Raw genomic sequence first — 27,148 nt, 5'->3', positions numbered from 1 at the left:
ACAGTACTGAAATGCAAGATGGAAAGAGACTTTTTAGAAGGGCAAGGAGTGATAGGATAAAGGGGAATGGCTTTAATCTAATGAAGTGTAGATTTAAATTAGATATTAGGAAGAAATTAATAACTATAAAAGTGGTGAGAAACAGGTTGCTTGGAGAAATTGTGAAAGCCCATTCCCAGAAGTACTGGAGGCCAAGCTGGATAAGGCTCTGAGCAACCTGGTCTATGGGAAGGTGATCCTGCTTGTGAATCACCCTTCCTGTGGACTAATAAATCTTTACTTATTTACAGAAATTAAAATACTTTCGATCAAGATAAAATTAAAAATTCTGGCTCTGTACTTCTTTCACGATTCTTATCCATTTAAGAAATGAGCAATCAGTTATTGTCAACTAGCAATGAGAAATATGAAAATAAAATGTTGAAAAAAAGCCTGTCCTCACTCAAGACAATGAAATGATCTCTGGTGCAAAACCATCTTGATTTTGAAATGGTCAGAGCTTAACCTATTGCTTCTGTCTGAACTTTGAATATTTTTGGGGGAATTGGTTTACTTATATATGTCAGAGGGACATATCCATGCAAGCAGAACTGTGTGTTTTATGGGTATTATGTATGTGCTTAAAATGCTTTGCAAAACCTGTATACTCAAATGTTTTTTGATTACAGTAAATTCACGAATACAAGCCGCACTGAGTATAAGCCGCATCTCTGGGTGTTGGCAAATATTTTGGTTTTTGTCCATAAATAAGCCGCACCCGAATATAAGCCGCTCTGTGGTTCGCAGCGAGGACCCGTGTGCAATTAGTAACAGAACCGCGGGAGGGCGGGGTTTACTGGCTGAGCTAAGGCTGTGCAGGCTCGGCCCGCTAGGGGCTGCTGACGGGGCCAGGTGGCCCAGCCCGGTGCTGCCGCTCGGGGCCGGCCGCCGCTGCCACTGGGCTCGGGGCCGGCCGCCGCTGCCACTGGGCTCGGTCACCCCGGGTCGGCGCTGCCCCGTGGTGGCAGGCAGGGACGGAGCTTCCCCCGCTCCTACAGCAGTGGCGGCGGGCGGTGACGGAGTTTTCCTGCGCCCGTGGCGCCGGCAGCGGGCAGGGACGGAGCTTTCCCGCGCCCGCGGACAAAGCACCCCGCCTCCTCCCCGAGCCGTGGCAATGGCTGCGTGGGGCTCCCGTCGGCTCCCGGAGTCGCGGCAATGGCGACACCCACCCCCGTCCTCCCCGAGCCGCGGCAATGGCGGCGCGCCCCCCCCCCACCATTGGCTCCCTGGGCCGCGGCAATGGCGGCGCCCCCCCTCCCGTCGGCTCCCTGGGTCGCGGCAATGGCGGCGCCCCCCCCCCCATCCTCCCCGAACCGCGGCAATGGCGGCGCGCCCCCCCACCCGTCCTCCCCTGGGCTGCGGCAGAGGAGGAAAGAGAGCTCTCCCGCCTCTCTCCCCGCCCCCTGTGCTGCCTGCAGGGAGCCAGGGCAACACAGTAACACTGTAACAATCGCGAAATGCCGGCTTTTACTGGCAGGTGCTTGGCTCGGCGCCCTGGCTGGCACGTCTGGGGTTGTAAATGTCAGAAAATTATTCACAGATTAGCCGCCCCCGAGTATTAGCCACACTTCCGGGTTTCCACCAAAATTTTTGTCAAATTGCTGCGGCTTATATTCGTGAAATTACTGTACTTGGTAAATCTATTGCCCTCATAGCTGTTGAACTCACACCAAAATCAGTAGCAGTTTTCCTGAAGCACAAGTTGTGGCTTAAGGAAAACGTTATGACTAACTATATTCCTGCTATGCTCCTTCTGTGAACACCATCCTACGAGGAATTGGAAGATCCACCTCAGGTATGAAGGAAAACAGTAGTCTAATATAGAAGAATCAAACTAATAAAGATTTGTTTTCAGTGAACCTCAACAGAAGACAAATAAAATATGGAAAAATAGGTTAGAAAAAGTAGCAGGTACACACAATAACTAGAACTTCTTTTGAGCTGGACTTCATTACAATGGTCCCCAAAGCAGCAGGCAAACAGATTTGTTTATAGGTCACAATTACAGAGTGAGCATTGGTTAAAAACATAATCAGAATGTCATGACAAACATTACAGTAAAAACTGGCATATGCCCAAAGTAGCTATAACAGAGATGATCCTGTGGGTGAATAGTGATGAGTTCAGGGTTACAGTCATCACAGGGAAATATACTATGGTTGTCTCATAGAACAGTTTGCAGTTACTTTATTGGTCTTGGATAAATGCATTTTTATACTACCTGTGCTTTAAAGGGATGACACATTTGCACACAGTATGTGGTATTTAATGCTTAATTGGATGAAAAAGGCACTACTATTATTGTGGTAGATAGTAATGAAGAAACAATTCAACAACGATTTTTTTCAGCCTACCTTCCTTGCTTCTTTCATTCAACCAACTTAAACATGGAGTGATGGATTATTATGTACAGTGGCCAAGATCTTCATACTACACTCAATAACCAGCTTCAACAAGTGTTATATTTTTGTCTGTGTCCTTGTGACTAAGGATATTAAATTTTAGCTGTAGCAGACTCCATTGAATCTTATTATGTTCTCAAGTTTGTTATAATTTGTGGTTATCCTGGTTTACAGTAGTTAGGAAACAAAATTCACATCTCTTAATAGTTAGATTTATTCCAACTCAATTCCACTGTCCTTAATCCAGGAATATTTTTCAAACTTTTTAGTTTAAATACTGATACTAATTTCCATCTGCCCTCTGAATTAAAAATATGGCCAATGCTCCTACTTACTGAAAAGGCTTGAAATAGATCTCTCTACTTAACCACCAGAAAGATGGGTGCAAGAGAAACAAAATATTGTACAGAAATAGAAATTTGCTCCAAACTATCTGCACTGACTGAGGTAGTTTAAGGAGAGAGAAAAGCTGTTTATAGATCTAGTTACTGATAATAATGCTCTTCTGAATTTGATACTGGAAACAGTAACTAAATTACTTCCCCAGGTGAAAATTTCACATTTATCAAAGTGAAATCTCTCTGGAAAAAAAAAACTTCACAGGATTTTTTGTAATGGAACAATGTTTGAAGAATCACAACAGAAAAGAGCTTATAGAGCTTCCCTATGAGGAGGAGGGAATGAAGCAATTATTTTCAAACAGAAACTTAGTAGAAAGAAGTATGAGACAGATAAAATAGGGATATAGAAATTATTTTTAGGCTTTTATTAATGTACCAATAAAAGGCTTGCTATTAAAAATGTATAAACTCATTTATAATCCTTTACAGAATATATAATTAAACTATTTGAACTTTTCCAAATGTTAAATAGGGGTTGAGAGCAAAATATCCTTTTTTTTTTGAGCCGGATGTTTTAATGAGTTTTATTACATTAGGGTAAAAAAGGTACAGAAAGAGATATGAATAGGTTATGTCTTGTTTTTGAACATACATTGATCATTAACTGTGGGGGACTGCAAATTCTCCAGTAGGTGTATCGCGCGTAATTGCCCAAGGTGGGCATACGCCCTCCTGTTGAACTCCAGTTTGTGGTCACTGAAGCATCATTTGTCTCAAGCAGTGGAGCTTCTCCCCACTGCAGTAATTTCTATACAACCAACTTGACTTTTTGCATTCAAGTGTTAGGGAGAGACACAAAAGTTGTTTGGATCCCAGGAGACTCAAAATGAAGGATTCCTGGTGATAGAAAGGAAGGATAGGCATTTATCCATTTTTGAATCTTATGCACTTACCTACTCCTTAGTGAATGACCAGGTAAAATCATAGAATCATCAAGATTGGAAAAGACTTCTAAGATCTGTCATGTCTAACCATCTGCTCAGCACCACACTGTTATTACCTCTAAATAGTTAAACCACATCACCCAGCATCAGATCCAGATGCCTCTTAAATAACTCTGGGGATGGTGACTCCACCCTCTCCTTGGGAAACATATTCCAATACCTGACCACCCTAACAATAAAAATATGTTTTCTAAAATCTGATCTGAGCTCCACTATCTCAGCTTAAGGCCATTTTCTCTAGACCTCTCACTGCAGGCAGTGTAGGAGAGACCAGCCCCCAGCTGGCTCCATCTTTCTTTCAGGGAGTTGTAGAGGGTGGTGAGGTCCCCCCTGAACCTCCTCTTCTTGAGACTAAACACACCCAAGCCCCCTCAGCTGTTCCTTGTAACCTATTTTCTCTAGATGCATCATGAGCCTTGTTGCCCTTCGCTGGTTATGCTCCAGCACCCCAATCTACTTTTTGAAGGGAGGTGCCCTGAACTGTACATAGTATTGAAGGTGAAGCTTCCAGGAGGATGATCACTTCAGTCCTGCTGGCTAAACCATTCTTGATTCAGGCCAGGATGCCACTGGCCTTCTTGGTCCCTGAGCACATCCTGGCTCATGTCCATCCCCTGTTAACCACCACTCCCAAGTCCTTTCTGCCAAAAACACTCTCAAGCCACTGTTCCCAGAGCCTTGGTGCTGCCTGGGGTTGCTGTGACCCAAGAGCAGGACCTGGACCCTGCACTGGACCTTGTTGAACCTCCTGCAGTTGTGACCTCAGCCCACTGATGGAGTCTGTCCAGGTCTCTCTACAGAGTCTTCCTGCCCTCAAGCAGATCTACACTGCCACCCAAATTGGTCTTGTCTGCAAAGTTACAGAGGGTACACTCAGTTCCCATGTGTAAGCCATCAATAAAGATGTAAAACAGGACTGGGCCCAAGACTAAGCTCTGGGGAACACCACTAGAGACCAGCCACCAACTGGATTTAACTCCTTTCACCATGCTCTGGGCCTGGTCATCCAGTCAGTTTTATACCCACCAGAGTTCACCCATCCAAGCTGTGAGCAGACAGTTTTTCTGAGGGATGCTGTGGGAGATGGTGTCAAATGCTCTAGTGAAGCTTAGATAAACTTCATCCACAGCCTTCCCCTCATCTACTAAGTTCGTCACTGTGTTGTAGAAGGATATCTGGTTGGTCAAACAGGACCTTCCTTTCATAAATCCATGTTGGTTGGCCTGCTTGCTTGGCTGTCCTGCATGTGCAGTGTAATGGCAGTCAGGACGATCTTGCTTGGAACTGAGATTAGGCTGACAGGCCTGTAGATCCTTGGATCATCCTTCCAACCTTTCTTATTGATGGGTGTTACATTTGCTAATTTCCAGTCAGCTGGAACTTCTCCAGTTGACCAGGACTGCCGGTAGCTGATTAAAAGTACAGTAATTTCACAAATACAAGCCGCATGGTGTATAAGTCGCATTTCCGGTGCGTCAACAACGTTGATGTCTTTGTCAATAAAAAAGCCACACCCGAATATTAATTGCACTTTCGTTCATAGCAAGGATCCGTGTGCAACTTTCACAAATTTGCCAATTAGTAACAGAATCGCCGCATAGCGGGGTTTACTGGCTCGGGGCAGAGCCAGGCAGGCTCAACCCGCTCATGGTTGCTGATGGGGCCGAGTGGCCAAGCTCGGCGTTACAGCTCGGCAGGGCTGCTTGGGGCTGGCCGGGCAGTGCTGCCACTGCTGCCGCCAGGCTCGCTCGCCCCCACCTCCCGTCTGCACTGCCGCGTTTGCTTGCCCTGTTTGGCACTGCAGGCCCCCGCGCCGCCGGGCTCCCTCACGCTGCTGGCCCCAGTTCTGCTGGGCTCCCTCACGCTGCTGGCCCCAGTTCTTCTGGGCTCCCCCACGCTGCTCACCCCGGTTCTGCTGGGTTCCCCTGCACTGCTAGGCCCAGTTCTGCTGGGCTTCCCCGTGCCGCCAGGCAGCCCCACCCGCTGGGCTTCCCGCTTCTGCCATGCTCCCCTGTGCAGCCGGGCTCCCCCACACTGCTAGCCATGGTTCTGCTGGGCTCCCCTGCACTGCTAGCCCCAGTTCTGCTGGGCTGCCCTGCGCTGCTGGCTTGGGCTCTTCCACCCCCACTGCCCCACGCTGCTGGCCCGGGCTCTGCTGCCTGCCCCCCGCACTGCTGGCCCCGCGTCTGCCAGGCTTTCCCACCTCTGCCAGGGCTGGCTGGGCTCCAGCTTGGCTTGGGGCTGCCGCGGGCTCTCACTTCCATGTTGGCAGCTTTTAGAATATTGTTAATATATTAGCCGCCCCGGAGTACTAACCGCATTTCTGGGTTTCCACCAAAATTTTGGTGAAAATGGTGTGGCTTGTATTCGTGAAATTACTGTAGTCTGTGAAGTTCTTATACCAGTTTCCTCATTACTCTGAGGTGGATCCCACAGGGGCCCAAGGTCTTAATTGGCTTAGCATGTCCATTGTCAACCATCTCCTCCTGGATTGTGAGGGTTTCCTTCACCTCCCCATCAGCTTCCAACTCAGTGAGTAGAGTATCCTGAGGACAACTGGTCTAGATTTTGGAGACTGAGGCAAAGAAGGCATTAAGTACCTCTGCCATTCCTCATCCCCTTCACTACAGCACCCTCTGCATTCAGCAAATGATGGAGACACTCCTCGAGTCTCCTCTTGCCAACCATGTATTTATAGAAACCATTTTGGTTTTTAAGTGTAGCAGGAAAATCAAGTTGTAGTTGGACTTTGTCTCTCCTAATCCTTTCCTTATATGACCTCATAACATCCTCGTAGTTGTCCCAAGTCACCTGACCTTCCTTCTAGAGTCAGGAGATTCTCTTTTTTGCCCTAGGTTCCAGCCTAAACTCTCTGCTTAATGAGGCTACTCTTTTCCCCTGGTGACTTGTCTTTATACACCTTGAGACAGACTGCACCTGAATATTTCACCATTACTTTTGAAAGTATTTTAGCCTTCTTGGGCTCCCTTGCCTTCCAGGACTGACTTCCACGGGATTCTGTAGATCAATTTCCTAAACAGGCCAAAGTTTGCCCACCAGAACTCCAAGGAGGAAGGTGCTTATCCTTCCTTCACCCAGTATTGTAACCTCTAACATTTCTGGTGCTCCAGACAGGCACTGAGCAGCACAATACCCACCTGTCCTCTGTTCACAAGCAACAGGTCCAGCAGAGCACCTCCTCAGGAAGGCTCATTTTCCAGCTGTACAAGGAAGCTGTCTTCCACACACTCCAGGAACTTTCTAGATGCTCCTCTCTGCTGTGCTGTATTTCCAGCAGCCATCTGCCAAGCTGACGTCACCAATAAGTACAAAGGCTGGTGACTGTGGGGCTTCTGGCAGGGTGTTTGCAGAATGCCCCAAGTGCCTGTTCTCCCCAGCTGGCTGGTCTGTAACAGAGTCCCCACAGACCTGTGCCCTGCTGACCCTCCCCAGTCTTCACCCAGAGGCTCTCAGCTGTCTTCATCATCACCAATTTCAATACAATCAAAGCACTCCCTAACACACAGTGCTAGCCCACCACTTCCCTTGCTTCACCTGTCTCTTCTAAAGAGCTTATAGCCACCCACTGCAGCACTCCAGTTGTGGAGTCATCCCACTATGCTTCCATGATAGAAGTCACCACAGAGGAGGATGCAGGCATGGTTTAAAACACAAATATCTAAACGAACATACAAGACTTGTGTCAGTAGAGAATGGATAATTATTTTTTCCTGTGGTCCTCTCTTGTGTGTTTAGAGACAGAGATATTATTAACCTGAATGGTATTGCAGACACAAAGAGTCAAAAATGACATTTTCTGAAGCTCTAGTCTCTCTCATTGTCCTGCAACAAATACAATTAAATACAAGCAAATTTATCCCCATGATGGGGATAAATTAATCTGACGTTAAGACAAACATGCAGGAACATTTTTTGTTTGAAAAGCCTTAGCCAGCATAATTACTCACTACAGTCTTGCACAAACTGAAATGGAGAATAAGCAAAATGCAATTGAATTCAAGGGTGAAATCATAATATTAATTTTTTTCTAAAATGGAATATAGTGCAGAAGAGGACTGATAGAAAGTGAACAGTACTTGTGTGACTCCAGTGCTAATTTTCATGGAGTCATCTTTAGAAAAATCTAATAATAACTTTGCACAGCTAATGAATAAACTACCTTTTTTCTTAATTTACATGATCAGTGTTGAGTGTGGAAAAATAGAATGTCTTGCAGGGGAAGAAATAAACAGGCTTTTGCCATAGTCCTTTTTATTCTAAAGGAGATGGACAGAAATAGATAAAAACTGGCATTTTTGCACCTCTGGAGAAGTGGAAATATAGAAATGAATTGCTCCTCTCAGGGATGTAATTCTACTCTTCTTTACAGTAATGCAATTGTGTATTGCACCAGGCTACAGGTTAAAAAAAAAGCTTGTCTAGCCTTTCATGACTAACATGAAATTTGTCTTATCAAGAAAAACTGTGATGAACCTTGAGGGATACATGATGTACTGGATGTGTAAAATATATCGTGACTCTTTTGTATGAACAGTCATTAAGAGAAAATTGTTGGAGAGAATGAAGAGGAAGGGTCTGGTTTATTAAAATTTTCTTAACACCTTGTTTTCAGTTGTTTTTCTGGGTTTTTTGTTGTTGTCTTTTTTTTTTTTTTTTTTTTTTTAAATAGGGCAAAGGTACTACAATTACACAGTTGTAATGTGACATTCAGAGAGTTTTGAGGGTCTCAAAATCTGACCCCCTCTGCTCAGGTGAGGTTAAAACTGATGGACACCTAATTAGGTGATCTCAGGCTTAATGAACCCATTGTTTTTTACTTATTTTGAACTTAACTGAGTGACAACAGAAGTTGTGAAGAGGGAATTCAGATGACAACTGGAAAGGAAATGTTGAATGTCTGTAGCAGATGTGATAGAGGTCCTGAGAGAACAAAATTTTTACTTAGAGTTTGGGAATTTATAGAGAGTGATTAATGGGATAGGAGGACTGGAGAGGGAAATTAAAAACAAACCAAAAATATTGGGGAAGAATTAATGTCATCAAAGAACAGCATCAGCACCCAAGATACAGCACCAAACCTCCCATACTCTTTTGCTAGTGTTAAAATTTGATCAAATATCACTTCAATGTAGCTTCATGAGCTTTGTTTCATTGTAGCAGACAGGATCTGCATGGTTATCATGATAGTAAACTCCCTCATTAGGTTATACGTTGTGTTACTCTCTTTGTGCTTCCAAGTGCCATGGTTAGCCAAAATACCTATTTGCCCTCATTGTATGGTTTCCTTTGCTGATCTCCCTCATGACCATCTGGTGAACAGACTGGAAATGAGGCTGGGGGACAGTGGCCTGAGCTACTCATTGGCATCCTGGCCTTCTTCACTGTTTGTTTCCCTGGTGGACCTAAGAGACCCCACATTGCTGCTGTGATGAACACGTAGAACTAACTGTTTCCTAGCAACACTGAGGGCAGGTCTAAGACCTGGATTAACAGATTGAACTATGTCCAGCAGGTTTATTCTGAACTGGCTTAATCCCATACAAACACAACCAAGACAAGGTAGCAGTGCTGACTTTCATCACTTTATACACAAAGCCCCAGAATTTTTAAAACTGTTTGCAAATAGACACCAATACCCTGAGGTTTCTGGCTCTGTTGATGGAATTGGGTAGCTGAACTGCTTTGGTAAGAACAGGCTATGAAACACTCTTCTTCACATTTGATCATGGAAGGATTAAGAGGCTGCACGCTCAATGCATCAACATTTGCGCATCCATTTTTGTGGGTCGCTGAAATTTGTAACATAGGAACACTGGGTTATTAACTTAACCTGAAGCCTGTTAGTTAGTAGGGTGCTTAAAAGTTAATGAGCAGCAACAATGCTTATGAACTGGCAGCAGGTAGGAGATGCTGCTGAAGGGGCATTTCTTCCTAACGCTATCCCTGGCTGCACATGCCAGCTGCCTCAAGCACTAGCATTTGTGCATGGCACAGAAATTGTACCAGGAAAACTTGTTAAGAAAAGGAAGGCAGTTGCAAGTGAGTAATTCCTCAAGAGAACATTTACTTCCAGAAAAAAACCCCACTGACAAGGCCCGAGATTCTTTGGAATACGTGGTGGTTTACTACTGTGCCAATTAATGCCCTAGGTAAAGGAGATTAATAGATCAGCAAAGACAATATCCTCATGGCCTTTGTCAATGTCACTCTAAAAGCAGAGTCTGTGTGGGCCTCTCTAGCTCCAAGTGACTCATCTCTGTACAGATAAAACAAATTGTCTTTCGTTTGAAAGGATAAAGTTAGTTTGCAAAGACAAGACACTTATTGTGTGTACATCAGCCCTGCTTTTTCCAAGTTATATTTTTAAAATAATAGTATTGTATTAATTTCAATGTAAGAAAATAGAAAAGAAATCGTAATAACTGCAGGGACTACTGTTGAACTCCAACCAGTGTGCATAAAATTGGAGAGTTTATACCCTTTTTAAGAAATAATTTTGAAAGTCTAGCTTTTGTCTTTGTTGATAAGAAGACAATGATGCTATGTAATTTAGTTTTAATCTAATGTAGTATTAAAGTTCTGACATGGTAAGAGCAGAAGAAGTCATCAGTTGTTATATGTGCAAATCAATAGTAAGTTTCATACACCTTAACTTTGTTTTGAAAAATACAGATAAGCTCATTTAGGTTGGCCTGATAGTTAAAAGTGAGGCCTGTAGAGGTCTAGCTAGAGATGCTTTCCCATAACTTATTGTTCTTATAGAATAATTTATTTCTTTGTCTCTTCTGAAGTGAAATATGATACATATATAATAATGACAGAAATTATCTTTGCAATAAAATTCTTTAGAGCATAAATCTCCTTAAACTAGAGTTTATTTGAGAGTCTTTTAATGTTAATTGTATTAAATTCCTTCTCATTTAGAAGCTAATCTTTTTCTGGAGGGAGGGCATGGGGTAGGGATAACAAACCAAAAAAACTTGAGTGTGTATGCTAAGATGTATCCATAAATAAAGTCACTAATGAGAGAAAAACTAGAAAGCAAACTTGAAATATATTGGCATTCCTTGTTTAAACAGTTATTCAAATATTGTATAAAGCCTGTGAAAATTGCCTAAGATCTAGAATACTTCTGTGAGTATGTATTTTCTGGAAATAGTTTAAGCTAGTTATGTATTTTTTGATGATGAATGTGACTGTTAAGTAAATAGATGAAATAATCTTAATTAGCTGTAAGAAAAAGCCTGATTTAACCAAGAAGTTCCTCGGTGCTAGTCAGCAATTTTAGAATTGTATATTGAATGCCATTAAGATGATTTATTTTGCAAATGTTGAGAAAATAAGAATTGCAAGTGAGTGTTTTTAATTAGATTGCAGATATCAGAACATAGTTTTTGAAAAACCATTCAGGCAATATTCTGGATTCTTGGGACTGCATTGCACCACACAGGTGATTCTTAACCAGCTCCTAATGCACCAGCTCTGTGCATTACTGCCCCTTGTCTCTGACACAGATGTGCTGATAAAAACCTCAGCAGAGCTGGAACATTGCATTGCTCCCCACAGCATGATTAGAGATGACTAAGTATATTTTACCAGAGTTTCTCTGGAGTCAAATTCATGCTTATCAGCTTTAGTATCAAGAATGTGCACAAATAGTTAAAAGACATTCTCACAGCTCTTCCTTCATCACAGCTGCACTGTGTTACAAAAGGGGCAAAACAGAAAATGTAGACAAAATTAAGGTTTCCACAGAATGTCAAAATTCTGAGAAGTTTCCATAAACTTCCAAAAACTTATTTTCAAACAAACATACTTGAAAGTCTCTTTACTTCACAGAGGGAGAATATGAAAGCAAACATCTTTAAAATTGACCTTATACTTCTGGACTTGCATAAAAACTGTCCTATGATTTAGATAGCAGGCATCTCTAGTAACAGTTTCACTTCAGTGAATATACATAACACTCATTTTAGATGAAATGTTTACCTACTTTTCTATTACTTCTAAGAGTGTGAGGTGAAATGGATTATTTTGTGAGCCCTGCTGAATGATGCTGTAATTATAATTACTACTGTAAGCTCTTGGCAGAGAAAGGCAGAAGTACCAAATAAATATGTGTGTATGTTATAAATAATTAGTTTCAGTCTTTAATAAAAACAGTGAGCATAAGAGTTGCCGTAAGGCTACTGAATGGAATGAGAATAGGACCCAGGAGCTTGCCATCAGCTCACTGTTTTCTGTTATGAAAGTGTCTAGTGGGATATCTAAAGCAATGGAAAATATGGTCAATACCATGGGGAAAAAATAGACACGCATTTCAACATTCTTAGATGGTAGTTATTCCTGCTTCCACAGATTATTCCTCTGGGTTGACAGTCCCAGATTACTGATCTGGTTCTAAGTATGCAACAGAGGGAACAGACATCCGACTGGCTTTGGTGCAGAGCCACCAGAAGCTGAAATTGCAGCTGAAATGTGAACCCAGTTGTACAATCCTCGAGACATCTCAAAGCCATGAAGCAGTGCTGCTGCTTAGACATGTCTGGCATGCAGCTAACACATCTTTCCAGGCCTGACCTTGGATGCCATTGTTCTGTGTTTGAAGAACTTGGAGTGTTAAGAAGCAGCTTGAGAGATATCTCAGTACTCTGCTAACTCAGCGCTGAAGGTGAGTGATGTGCTCATGCTGTAGCCTCTGTTAGACCCCAGAAGATTCTTGCAGGACCACAAGAATGTCTCATTGCTGCACACCTTCTAGTGGGGCCACAGGTTGCCAGCTCTTGGCTGGATGGACAGGGCTACATGGACAATTACCCAGCCCACTTCCTTGCTCTAAAAGAGGAAAAAATATTAAAATGGCACAAAAGTGATTCAGAAGTTTGAAATTTATGCTTCTTGTTGTGTTATTGTACTGGCTTTGTAGTGTATTTATTCTGATCAGACTAATTGTATGATTAATTTTTTTTTCCCTGTTCAGAAGTATGAGTTTGACTATCTAGAATTTCACCAACTAGCTGTAGCCAGAGATAAGACACAGGGCTGGTATTACAAGTCACTTAATTTCCTAGCTGATTCACCTTGTCCAGCACTAAACAGTCTACCAAATCTGGACTCATTTTAATCCAGAATAGTCTGGCTGAAAGCTATGCGGCTACGACACTAGCTTTGGCCTGAAGATTTTCAGTCACCTTGTATTACCTTTCGGTCTTTTACAGCAGAAAGCATAATTTTTTTAAACTTTGTGAAATATTTGGTGACTTACGAAATGTGGGAACAGATGTTCTGAAGTGGATCTCATGGTGAAATGCAATTCCTTGTGTGAAGTTTCAATGACACAGCCTCTTCAGACATCAAGTTCTTGTTTGCTTCTCTGCATTTTAAGGTTACAGCTGTTTCTTAGAAGGTTTTTAACTGTGTGGAGTAGTAAGAATTCCTTTTGACTACACTTGCAAGATAACTAAATAGAAAATTCTAGAGGACATTACTTGGTAGGCTGCCTCCTGTCACGTTTGCTTGCACCTCTTTGGAGCTTCTCTCACAGAAAACTGTATACACTCTTATCAGTTTCAGTGACTTGAAATAATTAATTTCCTTCTCTCCCTAGTTCCTTAACCTTTTCATTTTGAAAGCATTACTGGAATATAATTTCTTGACTATCACAAATACTGTATTTTATCATGGTGAAAAGTTAAAAAAAAAGCCTGAGAATCAAATCTTTGTCAACCCAAAGTGTAATATGCAACCACAGGAAAAAAGTGCTTGATAAACTTGTGGTATTTCAGTTTTACTTTGACAAGTAGATAATTCCATTGTAATCGGAGAACATCAAGAATATCTAGCCTCTTCTATTTTTGAAAAGTGTAGAATGAAATTGCTCAGAAAATAATATTCTGACACCACTGTCAATGCTTTTTCTTTCTGTACTTACTGAGGACCCTTTTGTATGCTGCAGTACCTTAATTGAATAATATTAATGCTTTAATTTGACTTTTTAAGGCTGTGCGTGTTTTCATTTATTCTCAAGTCAGGTTGCATTGTATGAGGATATCGTATGGTTCTTTTTAAGAATTTCCCTAGGTGCTCTACCTGGGTTATCTAAACACAACAGGACATCACTTAGTTGCTTGAAAGTTGAAATGGAATTTTGGTGTTTAAATGCTTAGTAGGATTAAAGACACTCTCACATCCAAAGAGTGAATTTTCCCTTCGTTTACATCTTCCACATCCTACTCCCTCCCCTTCATCCACGGTTGCCTAAATTGCTTCTCAATTTAGCTCAGAGAGGAATGACTTTCAAACCCTGAAAAAAAAAATTGAAACCGATTTAAAATATTTCATTTGAAAAAGGATCCTGTCAACGTTTTCTCATTGGGTTCTCGCCAAAAAGTGTCTGGGATTGACTTCACTTTGCCGTGTCAGCTCAAAACATCTCTGGAAAAGGTTTCCTCAAGAGCTCGAATCTCCTGTGGCTTTGAAGCGCTAATTTCAAGATAATCGAATTAGGCTAATGACTTGTCCACCACCATGCAAGAAAGCTGGGCGAAATTTCCCTGCCTCCCAGACTTTCTTTTTAATTTTATTTATTTATTTTAATCGGGCTGATGCTAAACAGCAAGAAGCACAAACTTTGATTTCACAGAAGGAAAATACTCCTTAAAGAGGTAGTTGCTTAGAAGCCAACCATGCCATGCATTTGAAGAGACATTGAAAAGAAAATAGGTGTTGGGAGTGAAGCGGTAACGCATATTTATATATCGATTACGTTTCGTCTGTATCTCAACAGCATTAAGTTTTCATTCACTAGGACACAGACCTTGTAAATGTTAGTGCGATCGGCTGAGACAACAGGCACGCAAGGGTGTAGCTCTGATCTACTAATTCAGCTAATCTCTATGCTTTGATCATTTACAGAGGGGATCGCAAGCCTAGGGGCAGAGGAATGCAGTTTTGACCCCTCCTAAAAAGAAACTGGGATCTGGAATCTGCCCGTATGTTTTGAAGCTGTAAATTCAGCTTGAAGTGTCGAATGCAAGAAGATGAAGGAAACCTGAGGATATGCAAAGCATACTCTGTGAACTTCATCTCATCTGATTAAGTTAGAATCGGAAGATCTTCCTGTTAAGCGATTACTTCTTTGGCTTTTTGCATTAACTGAGCTTGTAACAGCAGAATTACAGAGCAGAATAAAAGATCTCACATCACTAAAAATACTGAACTGCAAGATAGTGGAAAACTAGTTATAGAACTTTTGCTTACTTTTTGCGGATAAAGTTAAGCCTATAAATAACGCCACTTTCTTCCTTTTTTATTTGTTTTAAATATATTTTTTTTCAATGACAGATTCTTTCCAAGTTTGTGATTGTTATCTCTGTTTATTGGATAATAACTAATTTGCTTATGATGTGGCAATTTGACACTTTTTTGAGATTGTTCTCAGCAATATGTTTCTCATTTTACTTTCCCCTCCTATCGGATTGAACTACAACCTACAATGTTTTTTGTTTTGTGGTATTTTTTAGTCATTTTTACTCCTTTTTGATGCTGTCGCTGTTATTGTCGCGAGGGGACAGTCATTTCTCTAGTGTGCTGTACTGTAATTCGCCCGTCGGGAGGGCCGGGGAGCAATGCTGCTCTCCGGGAACCGGGCAGGCAGCCCCCGCCGGCTGGGCGCTGAGCCGAGGGCATGAATCATCATCCGCTGGGCTTTCATCGGCACAGCACTCATCAGCGGCTGGGCGGGAGTCTTGGGCTACACAGGGGTCCCTCTCGGGACACACACGAGCGCTGCCTCCCGCGCTCCTTCCCGGCCCCCGCACGGCCGGTGCCGCTCCCCGGTCTCCCCGAGCAGCTCGCTGCAGCGGCGGCAGGGGAAGGGTCGAGCCACGCGACCAGGCCTGTCCGGTGCCGGGGGTGCCCGGCCGAGCCCCGCGGGCGCCGCGCCCTCGGGTGGCCAGCGCCTGCCTGCAGGTGGCGATCGGCACCTCCAGCGCCGCCCGCTCGGCACCCGCAGCCCCGGGCAGCCCGGGAGTGCTCTGTCCCCGCCGCAGCGGCAGTGTCTGCCCACAGAATGCCCACTCCCCTCCTCTCCCCTCCACCCCCGCGCTGGTCCTGAGGGGTAGCCCAGGGCCACCGCTGCTGGGTGCGGAGCTGCGGAACGATTTGTAAAGGGCGGGGGGTAGGAGGGGGAGTCGTGGAGAATTTATCTGCAGTGTCCCTTCAAACGGGAGGGGGCGAAGGAGAATGACATCTGTGCCCCCCCTTCGATGGTGACCCAGCGAGACCACCGCGGAAGGCGGGGGAAGGGGTGGACTGGGAGGGCCGAGAGTAAGGCGGGAGGGAGGGAGGGGAGGGAGAAAGCTAGGGGAGCGCGGAGCGGCTGAGCAGGAGGGAAAGGCGCCGGAGAGCGACAGAGCGAGGGGCAGAATCTCGGCAAGCGGCGGCAGGAGGGCCGCCCCCACCGCGCGGGGCTGCGCGCTGGGCACAGGCAGCGGGGATGGGCGGGCGCGGGGCGGCTCCGCCAGCCGCCGTCCTCCGAGCTCCGGCCGCCTCCCGCCGCGCTATATAGGGGAGGGAGGGGTGCTAGAGCGGGGGGTGCCCGGCGTGGCCAAACCGCACGGGGCGCCGATGCCTCCTGCCAGGGGAGCGCACAAGTGACCGGCATCTCTTCCCATGTCTGTCTCCTGAAGCGACCCCCCCACCCCCGCCCGGCATGGATGCGGCCAACAACACTACCTCCCCAGCGCGCTCCCCCGAGGGGACAAGCGGCCCCGGCCTCGCCGAGATGACCCTGGGCTACCAGGTGCTCACCTCCCTGCTCCTGGGCACGCTTATCTTGTGCGCCGTGAGTGGCAACGCCTGCGTGATCGCTGCCATCGCCCTGGAGCGCTCCCTGCAAACCGTGGCCAACTATTTGATCGGCTCGCTGGCCGTCACCGACCTCATGGTCTCCGTGCTAGTGCTGCCCATGGCGGCCCTCTACCAGGTGCTGAACAAGTGGACGCTAGGGCAGGTCACCTGCGACATCTTCATCTCGCTGGATGTCCTTTGCTGCACCTCTTCTATCCTGCACCTGTGCGCCATCGCCCTGGACAGGTACTGGGCCATCACAGACCCCATTGACTATGTTAACAAGCGAACTCCCCGGCGGGCGGCCGTGCTCATTAGCCTGACCTGGCTTATCGGCTTCTTGATATCCATCCCTCCCATGCTGGGCTGGAGGACGCCGGAGGACCGCTCGAACCCCGACGCCTGCACCATCAGCAAGGACCACGGGTACACCATCTACTCCACCTTCGGCGCCTTCTACATTCCGCTTCTTCTCATGCTGGTGCTCTACGGTCGCATCTTCAAGGCGGCACGCTTTAGGATCCGCAAGACAGTAAAGAAAGCAGAGAAGAAAAAAATCGCCGACACTTGCCTCACTCTCTCTCCGGCCACCGTGAAGAAAGGCAACGGGGAGCCCGGCAAGAGCTGGAGGCGGACTGTAGAGCCCAAGCCCGGTGCTTTTGTCAACGGCGCGGTGCGGCAGGGCCAGGACGGGACCGCCCTGGAGATCATCGAGGTCCAGCACTGCAACAGTTCCTCCAAGACGCACCTGCCGCTGCCCAGCGAGGCGTGCGGATCCCCACCGCCGCCCTCTTTCGAGAAACGCAATGAGAAGAACACGGAAGCCAAACGGAGAATGGCTCTGTCCCGGGAGAGGAAGACTGTCAAGACCCTGGGCATCATTATGGGCACCTTTATCCTCTGCTGGCTGCCGTTCTTCATCGTCGCCCTGGTCCTGCCCTTTTGTGACAGTAAGTGCTACATGCCCCAGTGGCTGGGGGCAGTCATCAACTGGCTAGGCTACTCCAACTCCCTTCTCAACCCCATTATCTATGCCTATTTCAACAAAGACTTCCAAAGTGCTTTTAAGAAAATTATCAAGTGCAAATTTTGCCGGCAGTGAAGCTCACCACTCCGGGACGGGGCAAATGGGGTCCTGTTACTTCCTCCACTCGCCTGCCCCGAGCCGCAGTGTGCCCCAGCCCAGCCCTGCACAGCGCCGTCCGAAGGGTGGGGGACTCCGGCATCCCCGCTCCGCGCCCGAGTCTCTCGCTTTGCGCCCGCCGGACAAGCCCTGCGGGTCACGGCAGGGCTCCGCTGGGAGCGACGGGGGACGCGCGGCCCCGGAGGGCTCCGCTGCCGCCCTCGTCTCTCCCGGCCGCCGCTGCCGGGCGCCGGCGCTCCCTCTCCCTCCCATTCTCCATCGTTCTGGGTAGACTTAGGGTTTTCAGGTCGTTGCTTGTGGTGGCTGTAAACCACAGCGTCTGCCCTCGTAGCATCGGTAAAACAAAACCACCCTATGCAGGAAACCGCCGTGTCGGGGATTATTCTTGGGTTTACGAGGCGGTGGACCGAGTCCGACCTCGGTCTGGCGGTGTAAGTATGGAGGCTGAAGGCGACTCCTGGAGGGGAGGAAGGAGCTTTGGGCGCGTTGCTTCCCTGTTTGTGAAACCCTCAAGCGGATGTTCTTGGGGGGAAACCGCCCGTGTTTGGTAATCTTGCGAAGTACTTACAGCAACGTCCCCATCTGCGTTACGTGTGCCTGACAGCTCTCCAAGTATGCTAGGACCTGCCAGTGCACCGGGGATCCCTTTGTTACAACACAGGGAAATGATGGGACTTAAAACCCCAACCGCACGCCTCATTATATATGGAGATTTATGGGGATTATTTTTTAAAATGCCTTTGACCGAGTGTTTCCCAGCAAGGAAAGGCTTGGAGCAGTGCGACTGTCCCTGAGTACACCACGCACGCAACGGCACAGGGAGTTTAAGCAGCCTGAGAAGTAGCGTTTCTTTCTTTCTTTCTTTCTTTCTTTCTTTCTTTCTTTCTTTCTTTCTTTCTTCTTCTTTCTTTCTTTCTTTCTTTCTTTCTTTCTTTCTTTCTTTCTTTCTTTCTTTCTTTCTTTCTTTCTTTCTTTCTTTCTTTCTTTCTTTCTTTCTTTCTTTCTTTCTTTCTTTCTTTCTTTTTTCTTTCTTTCTCCTTTTTTTCTTTTTCCTTCCTTAAGCCGCTTCAAAGTTTCTCCTGAGACGTTGCGGTTGCTTTGGAGGCAGTCAGCTGCGGCACATTTTGCTCGGGGGAGGTGAGGGGAGGTGGAGGGAGAAAAGAAAAAAAAAAAACCAAAAAAGAGAGAGAAAGAAAAAAAGACTACCACAAAATGATCCAAACCGATCAACCAAAACATTGCCATGTGCTCCGTGGCAGTAGGGGAGGGGCCGAGAGCATCAGGCAGCGGCAAGTCGCAGGTGGGGAAAACAGCATCTCGTCGCAGTCTGGGCAAAGCACAGGCTCTCCCTCCTCCGGGTGAGGCCCGGCTGGGGTAAGCACGACTTTCCTCGCAACCTGAGAGCCACGGACAGAAGCAGGCAGTGTCCTGAGGGTTCTTCTTGCCCGACCTGGCCGGTCCGCGGGGCGGATCTGTAAGCCTCCGCCCGCAAAGAGTCCCCCCTCTGCCGCTAGCCCAGTTGCTTGGCCCGGGGAAACCCGGTGTACTTCCCCTTCCCTGCCTGGCCCGGGGCTGAGGCAGGACTGAGTTGCCCGCCGCAAAGCCCCTCTGCCCGTCCTGTCCCTACCCCTCCGCTGCTGTGCCCATGCCTGTTCCTCCGGCTGCGGCCGGGCCCCGGGGCCGCTTTCGGCCCGGGGACGAGGGAGGAGGGAAAGGAGCCGGCCCGGACACCGGCACTGGGCCGGCTGCTGCTCACCCCTGCGACGGGTTGCCTGGAATGAATGCTTGACCAAATATACATATATATTTTTCCTGTTTATTTTTGTGTAATCTGTGTTGCTTGTAAGTAAAAGGGAATGTGAAATATGTGTGTCACGTGAATGTAAGTGTCCAGTAATTTCTGAACTTCAACCGCTTACATTAAACGAAAATAGTGGTTTTGACAACCTTCGATATGTAGCTGGTTTTCTGAAAATCTTATCTGGCCTCATTTTCGCAATTAAAGTGATCTTTCATCTTATCTCTTCTTTGATCACTCCTAACCACAAGTGTTCTACATGTTCTCTAAGTGTCGGAGTGTCAGAGGAGTTAGCCTAGAGCAATTAGGGACACGAAACTTCTCCTGAGCGCTCAGGTGCCCGGTGGCTTTAGTAACACCTCGCTCCGCGAGTGAGCCTGGACAGAGCTGCCGGGCACCCCGGGGCAGGGAGCGGAGACGGGAGGGCCCTAAGCACCGGCGGTGCGGGGGGATTGCGGCTGTGCCCACCGCAGGAGGGGCTTGCTCCTCAGCGCCTCCTTGAATCCTCCGACTTCACGTCGGCTCCTGAGCGCTTTGTCTTTTTCCAAATATCTTTAATTTTTTTCTTTGTCCCTTTTTTTTTTCTTTCTCTCTCTCTCTTTTTTTTTTTTTTTTAAATTTATTTTTTTATTTGTAAACCTTCCTGTAAACTCCGCGGGAATAGTCTCAGCTGGGACGGCGTGGCGGCCCTCCGGTCCGGCGGGATGGACGGCGCGGGGTGCCCGCTGCTCCGCGGGGGCTGGCTCCCGAATTCGGGGTGGGAAGGGGTGGGACGGGGCCACCCGACATCGCCGAGAGCCCTAGACCTGGGAGCAGGGCACAGCCCGAGCCGCATGAGATAGGGCGGCAAGAGGAGTGCTCGCTACACCCACTGGGCCCGCCCGCGCTGCGGAGCTGCGGATCCGGGGGTACGGGAGCCCCCGAACGTGTGCCTGGGCCGCCTTGTCCCCGGCGCGCCGGCTCCTGCCTCCTGGGAGCCCCGGAGCCTGAAGGCGTCGCTGCCTTCGGCTCGCTCCAGCAGGCGAGACGCGCCGTGTCCTGCCCTCCTCTGCCCTGGCTTCCCTCCCTTCCGTCCTCTCCTTCCGAGGGCAGGACGCTGGGGAGCGGCGGCGCAGCACCGCCACCCTCCCGGGACTCTGCCAGGGCACGGGGCATCGCTGCTTCGGCGGCCGCCACCACCAGCCTCTGACCTCGGCCGCTCTCTGGGCCGGACCCCGCAGGCTCTCCCGGCGCCACGGGCGGCTCCATCACATCCCCCTCCTTCCTCCCGACCTCGCGGCGCTGCACCAGCCACGACGGAGGAACCAGCCCAGACCTCCGTGGGACTGTTTCTCTGAACACTTTCACGTTTCTCACTCCTTCTGTTGCCTTTCCCCCACCCCACCTTTGCAATGAATTCTATAATGTGGAGGAAACTACCTGCTTTGAAAAATAGAGCTTTTTGTTCCTGTGCTGTGATTTTTAAATTCTTAATTTGATTTCCACTACCGTTTAAGAAAAACCCAACTAAATCAAATCCCTAGAAACCAACCAACCTTGTGATTTTTTAAAAGAGAGGAATCAATTTTGCATTAAATCAGTATTTGTGGTTAGTTGCACTATTTTATTTGGTCCACTAACAAACAATGTCCTCGCAGTTTAGACAGGTTAATTTCAGTTTTAAAAGTCCTATGGAAGTTCAAGCAATAAATAAAGAAAAACCCAAATTGTGACCAAAAGATTTTATGTTTTAAACAGAACAACTTGAGTCAATTGTGAGTATCAAAGATGAGTACAGATATAGAGGCTTTAACCTTATATTCCTGTAAAAATGCCTCTTAAAACTGCTGTAGAACATGAAGAGAGTTTCATAACTCTAAAATTTCTCTGCTCTTTGGCTCCAGTTGAGGCTGAATTTGGGACTGAATCACAGATCTGACGTGTGCCAGATATGCTGGCAGAGCAATTAAAGTATACTTAACACTGGCCAACAGTATTTATGGTTGGGACTAGAGGGATGAACAGATAGGAATAAGGGAAAGACATGGAGGCTTAAGGTGGTTTCATCCAAACTGCAAAACAGATTTTGAGAACATAAAATTTCATCTGTTTAAACAGAAATTTTCAACATAAAATTCTTCGTAAGTCTTTCTCTCCCCTCTCAGTCCCATCCTGGCAGCAACATGCTGTATGTCTGGTAAAAACAACAAAACCCCTCAAACTAATGTCCCTAAATATCCTCACAGTTAAAAAATCAGGTCTCTAGAATCTGCAGTTTCAAACATTTTTCAGGACAATATTGCGAATCTTGCACTAAAACACATAGAGAAGTGATTCATCCCCAGAGAGAAGAAACAAAATGATGATGCCAGTGAATTTCTGTTTCATAGCTGCTCAGTTCTAACAGTAGAGGTGACTATGACCCCTTTATACATGGCTGGAGAAAGCACAAAATGGCTATCATGTAGCTTGCAAACAGTCCTTTTGGTGTTTTACAAAATCTAGAAATGATCACGTCTCAGAGTTTTTGGACACTTCAGTGTCTTCTGTATTTTGGGATCTCCATGTCTCCATGTTTGGGTACATGCTGCTATGAGCCTCACCTTACCTTGCTTCCCACAGCTGAGCTTGTGTTTTCTCTGAGGAACCAGCATGACTTCAGGGGCAATTCCACAGCATTAAATATCTTCTGTTGGACTGGAAGCAAAAAACTTTTGGTGAATAATCCTTTTCACAGCAAGAATGTACTCTAAACTATATAAAATAATGATGTAGTTTCTTGACTCGGGTAATGAGTGACTGAATATTCACTTACCTCGTTTGACTAAAAAATGCTCAAGCACGCAGAAAGCTCTAGTTACATGTGGCCACAAGTTCCAACCTTGCAAATGTCTGTGCCAAGTTAGTTAAGCAGACTGTCAGTATTGTCCAGAAGAATAAAGATGAGGGAGAGGAAACAGATGGATTATAAAATATTTTAAAAATTACTAAACCTGAAAAAATTTGATAGGGCAGCAGAAAACCCAACCCAACCCAACTCAACTCAACCCAACCCAACCTAACCCCAGAACCTTACAAATACAAACCCTGCCCCCCTCCCTGGAAAAATCAGAGGCACATCCAGATAATTTCTGAAATCTTCACCGAACTGTTTAATATAGTGAGTTCTTTCTTAAAAATGCCCCAAAAAGAACAAAAAAAACAAAAAACAAAAAATCGAACTGGAAGAAACTGGAAAAGGCACAAAGGTCATGTGCTGAAAATGCTAGCCAGCACAAGCAGAGCTCAGTATTTCCTCCTATTGTAATGATGTCTTTTTTTAAAAATTGTTTGTACCAAAAGGCACTTGAAGCATCTTTTGCTATTATGCAGAGTCAATATACAGTAATTTCACAATTATAAGCCGCATCATTTTGACTAAAATTTTGGTCTGAACCCAAAGTGCGGCTTATATATGGACGAAGAATGAAAAGTTGGTGTTTTAGTTTGGAGGACAGGTGTCTGCTGAGAAATGCAGGAGCTTCTCTTTGAAATGGAGAATGTAAACCCCCTCCCTCCAAATTATTGTAATTTTGAAATCAAGGGGCTTTCAGGCAAAAAAATGGGAATTAGGAATAACAGTTCTTTTCTAGGGAAATTAAAATAGAAATACAGTACTACAAAGAAACAAACTCCAAACCCTGACAAAGTCAGAGCACAACCTGACACCCCCGTCAGGCAGGGTGTTGGTAGCAGTCCCATTAAATGGTGGCTGCATCCTCCTGCAGTGACAGATGTGATTCAGTTGAAGCAGTGCTCCTGCAGAAGGTGCAGTTTCCCTCCGGAGGTCCAGTGGTGATGTGTAGAAATCCGGTTTTCTGCTGGAGTCCAGTGGAGAAAGGGGCTCCCTCAGTGTCCCAAAACCTCAGTTTTATCTTGGTAAGAAATACTGGGCTCTTTCCCCTGGCTGGAGCAACTTCCAATGGGATGCAGTAATTTTATCAGTCACACAGTGGGACTCAATGGGCCATTAGCAGAAAATGACTCGCTGGAGGAAGGATGGGTTGTGAAATGATAAAGAACAATGCCCCACCTGGTTTCAATGGATGGCCCATTAGCAGAATATCTCCCGCAGAGATAAGGATCACTGCCCCCACCCTCAACAGATGGTGATAGAACAGATACCTTTTATCACACTCTGTATTGTAACATGCGGCTTATAATCAGGTGCTGCTTATGTATGGACAAAGAATGAAAAGTTACCAACACCTGGAGATGCAGCTTATAGTCAGTGCGGCTTATAATTGTGAAATTACTGTAATCCTTTGCAATTGACTTTCACATTTCAGGCCTATTTATACCCACTGTTGAGCCATAGCTTATGTACACATGGGAGCAATAGAATGATGTAAGATAAAGGTGCTGTCTGTGGCCAATTTTAACTAGTACCTTGTTCTTACATCTTGACTTCCCACTGTGGTTGGTTTGGTGGGCAGACATAAGTCTAATGGATTTGGTACAGAATGCACTGAAGTGCATATAGCATATGCTGTACCATTTCAGACATATCCTTACTAGTGAATGCCATGTGTAATCCAATTGTTAAAGTGACATCTACTTGGTAAGGTGGAGTTGACTTATACTGTACTCTTTTCTTCAAGTGCCTCAGAGAGAAAATGTCCTTCTTCAGTTTGATATCAAAATGTGTGGCTTTGATTTAAACTACCCGGTGCCAAAAAATACATATATATACACATATGTATATACACACACACACACATAAATATATCTAGACACAAAATATATACAATGGTCCTCTGCTTGAACTGCTAGAGTCCAGGCATAAATTTTTGAGCTGAAGTGAGTTGTGAAATATATGGAATGCTATTATATTTTATATGTGAATATGATGTCTTTGGAGTCAAGATCTCGGTAGATGACAATTTCTGGTTGGCCTTTGGAAGAATGCTTACAGGTGAAGTGAAGGTAGTTTGGATTTGAAGACACCCAAACCAAGTAAAACAGCACCTGGACCACACTCAGAGGTGCTGCCTGTACTCGTTTGGCTGGTTGCCTTCAACCAGACCAATCTCAGGCAGAGGCGGTGGCACAGTCATGTCTCACACAGACAAAATTCTTGGCTGGGTGTTGCCTTCAAATTATGGCATTCAGTAGCCATCATCTTCCAGCCTCTTTGCCTGTCTACCCAGAAATGGTGAAAATGTGGACAAAGTGCAGGTGAAAGATGTGGGGAAGAGCTGTTGGTGATAGTCTTTGGGACTTTCTCTAGAAGAGTTTTTTAAAAAAGTTTCAGTGTCCACAAGGCAAGCAAGAAGTTGTCAGACAGTGAAAACGTTCAGGGTGGAGAATCAGCTCAGCTCATTTTCATGGAGGAAGCTTGGTACTGACACATATTTTCAGAAACTTATGCTCCTGAAATAGACAGCTGCTCTCTCACATTGGGTGGTTGATTACAAATGTTAGGCCAGGCCAGCACTGAGCCTAAGAGGGTCTGATCTGGTCAAAGTGTCCATTGAAAATTGTCCTCAGCATATTTTGTCTTTTCTGTACCCACTGCTAAAAGCCACTGCCAGCTTTGTGCAAGCTAATAAAGCTAGTAGCTCTTTTCTGTCTGCCCTTGAATGCTTGTCCATTATCTATCTCCCAGCCCCAAGAAACAAACAAAAAAGTCAGGAAATTCATTGGATCAAGTCTTTCCATTAAAGAATACTATTGTCTTCAGAGGAGTTGCAGAAGACATGAATTCAGTTTGTTATTTCTGGAGGCAGCTGATATGCTACCTTATTGTGAAATAGTTAAATGGACATGCATGTAATCAAAATACCATAGGGGTCAAAGAAGCAATTTCCCCCACTGTACTTCAATTACAGAAATTTTTGTGAAAATCCTTGAGCTAATTGCCTGAAAATGCAATTTTAAGTAGTCATCAGGATTTATTTCCTCCATTTCCCATTCACAAGTCAGTCAGTTTCTCAAAATTGCTAAGTAAAACTTTTCTAGATTTTCAGATTACTAACATTAAATTGCTGTGAGATCTGCCTCTGAAGCCCCATTATCATCAGCAGTTCCATAGAATTTTTAAAAAAATCGGATTTCTAGCCTGGCTTCACCAAAGGAGACAGAGACTTTCTCACTCTCTCTCTCTCTTTCATTCTCTCTCCATCAACCCCCTTACTATTGGTGAAAACAGTGGATTTGTTAGATGAGATAGGCAAAACAATGCTTCCTGAAGGAATTCAAGTAAATGTATGCAGAATATTTTTGATCATATTACAAATTTTCACAACATCACAACAGAAGTGATTTGTTGTAAAAGGTTACTGTAGCAATATAAAATGAATATTTGAGTTATTGAAATGAAAGACAGGTAGGTAATGTCCAGGTTTACCTAAATTTAATCTTCTCCTTTATGAGTCATTCAGTGGAGAAAAATATTTCAAGCAATACAAAAAAATTAGTGGCTTTTGACACAGATGCAGTTCATGTCTTATAACACATTGTTAATATTGACATTATGAAATTACGCAAAAATAGCCACAGAAAACTGCATCACCCCCCTGCATATTTGAATATTTAATTTGACAGTATTTATGAAGAAATATGTGAATAATAAATAGATAAATTACATGTGTAATTGAAGTATTTTGTAAATAAAAAAATGTTTGCTATTTACTTGCAATATCCATATCAGTCTACTGGTGGCCTATACAACTTCATTGAGCTGCTGAAGACAAAGATGGTAACTGGCTAAGAGAGAAATGTAGCAGTGGGTTGTGAATCATAAATGCACCTGCACGGCAACGAGCTGAGAAATTCAACAATTCAACAGCCTCCTGATACATCACAGAGACTGCATTTATTTTTCTCTAATACCTAAAGTTCAAGTCATGAGTTGCCCCTTCGATTTGAAAACATTTCCATTTTTAGCATCTGTATTTTCCTAAAAAAGGAAAAAGGATAGTGACATATACCTTGGAAGAAGAAATTGTTACATATCATTTTAGGAACTTCATAATCCAGATTTTGACAAAAAAGAGGAAAAAGGGGATGTTATTTCATTCATTATTCAATCAACTTTTACTGCTGTGTTTCAAAAGGTATGAATGGTTGCAGTGCGCATTCTCCTTGAGTGAAAACTTCCTTTTTTATGGAGCAATTTATTTTTTCTTTCATTTCTGGGTATATTTTAGGGCTTATGGTATGCGTAAGATAAGTAGCAGAAATAGTAAAGGGAAATAATGTAACACAGAGTAGATGACAATAGAGAGCAAAATAATTCACCCATATAAATTCTAGAAGTCTTTACAGACAGTGTAAAGATTTGCATATTTTTTTCTTTTGTTGTCTTTGTGTAAGTACTTGTAGAATTTTACCAATTTCGTTGAAAACATAAAGTAACCTGGTAAATCTACAGTTTTAGAGCCAAATATTATGATTATTATTCTGAAGGGCTACTGGGTTTTGGCATCACTACTTCTAAATAGAGGCTGTAGCTGCTGTAGTGAAAACTTGTGGAGCATATCAATACCACACACTGCACATCTTCTGGAAGTCATTCCAAAGGGAAGTGC

The 27,148-nt window shown here is 45.0% G+C and overlaps 1 protein-coding gene across 1 annotated transcript; it reads left to right on the top strand.

The window, feature by feature from the left end:
* Window positions 1–16,337: 16,337 nt before the first annotated feature.
* HTR1A (5-hydroxytryptamine receptor 1A) lies at window positions 16,338–18,664 on the top strand. Its single transcript, XM_033086302.2, has one exon. The coding sequence runs from the start codon at window positions 16,520–16,522 to the stop codon at window positions 17,756–17,758; it is 1,239 nt and encodes a 412-aa protein (XP_032942193.1). The 5' UTR covers window positions 16,338–16,519; the 3' UTR covers window positions 17,759–18,664.
* Window positions 18,665–27,148: the final 8,484 nt, after the last annotated feature.

This window comes from Catharus ustulatus, chromosome Z (genome assembly GCF_009819885.2).
Source record: "Catharus ustulatus isolate bCatUst1 chromosome Z, bCatUst1.pri.v2, whole genome shotgun sequence".
In the NCBI taxonomy this organism is placed as follows: domain Eukaryota; kingdom Metazoa; phylum Chordata; class Aves; order Passeriformes; family Turdidae; genus Catharus; species Catharus ustulatus.
The sequence above is the reverse complement of the archived record's forward strand: the minus strand, read 5'-3'. Positions and strand labels throughout refer to the sequence as shown.

What these genes read in the sequence shown, in the direction of transcription:
- HTR1A (XM_033086302.2), top strand. Translation starts at nt 16,520, where the DNA reads ATGGATGCGGCCAACAACACTACCTCCCCAGCGCGCTCCCCCGAGGGG.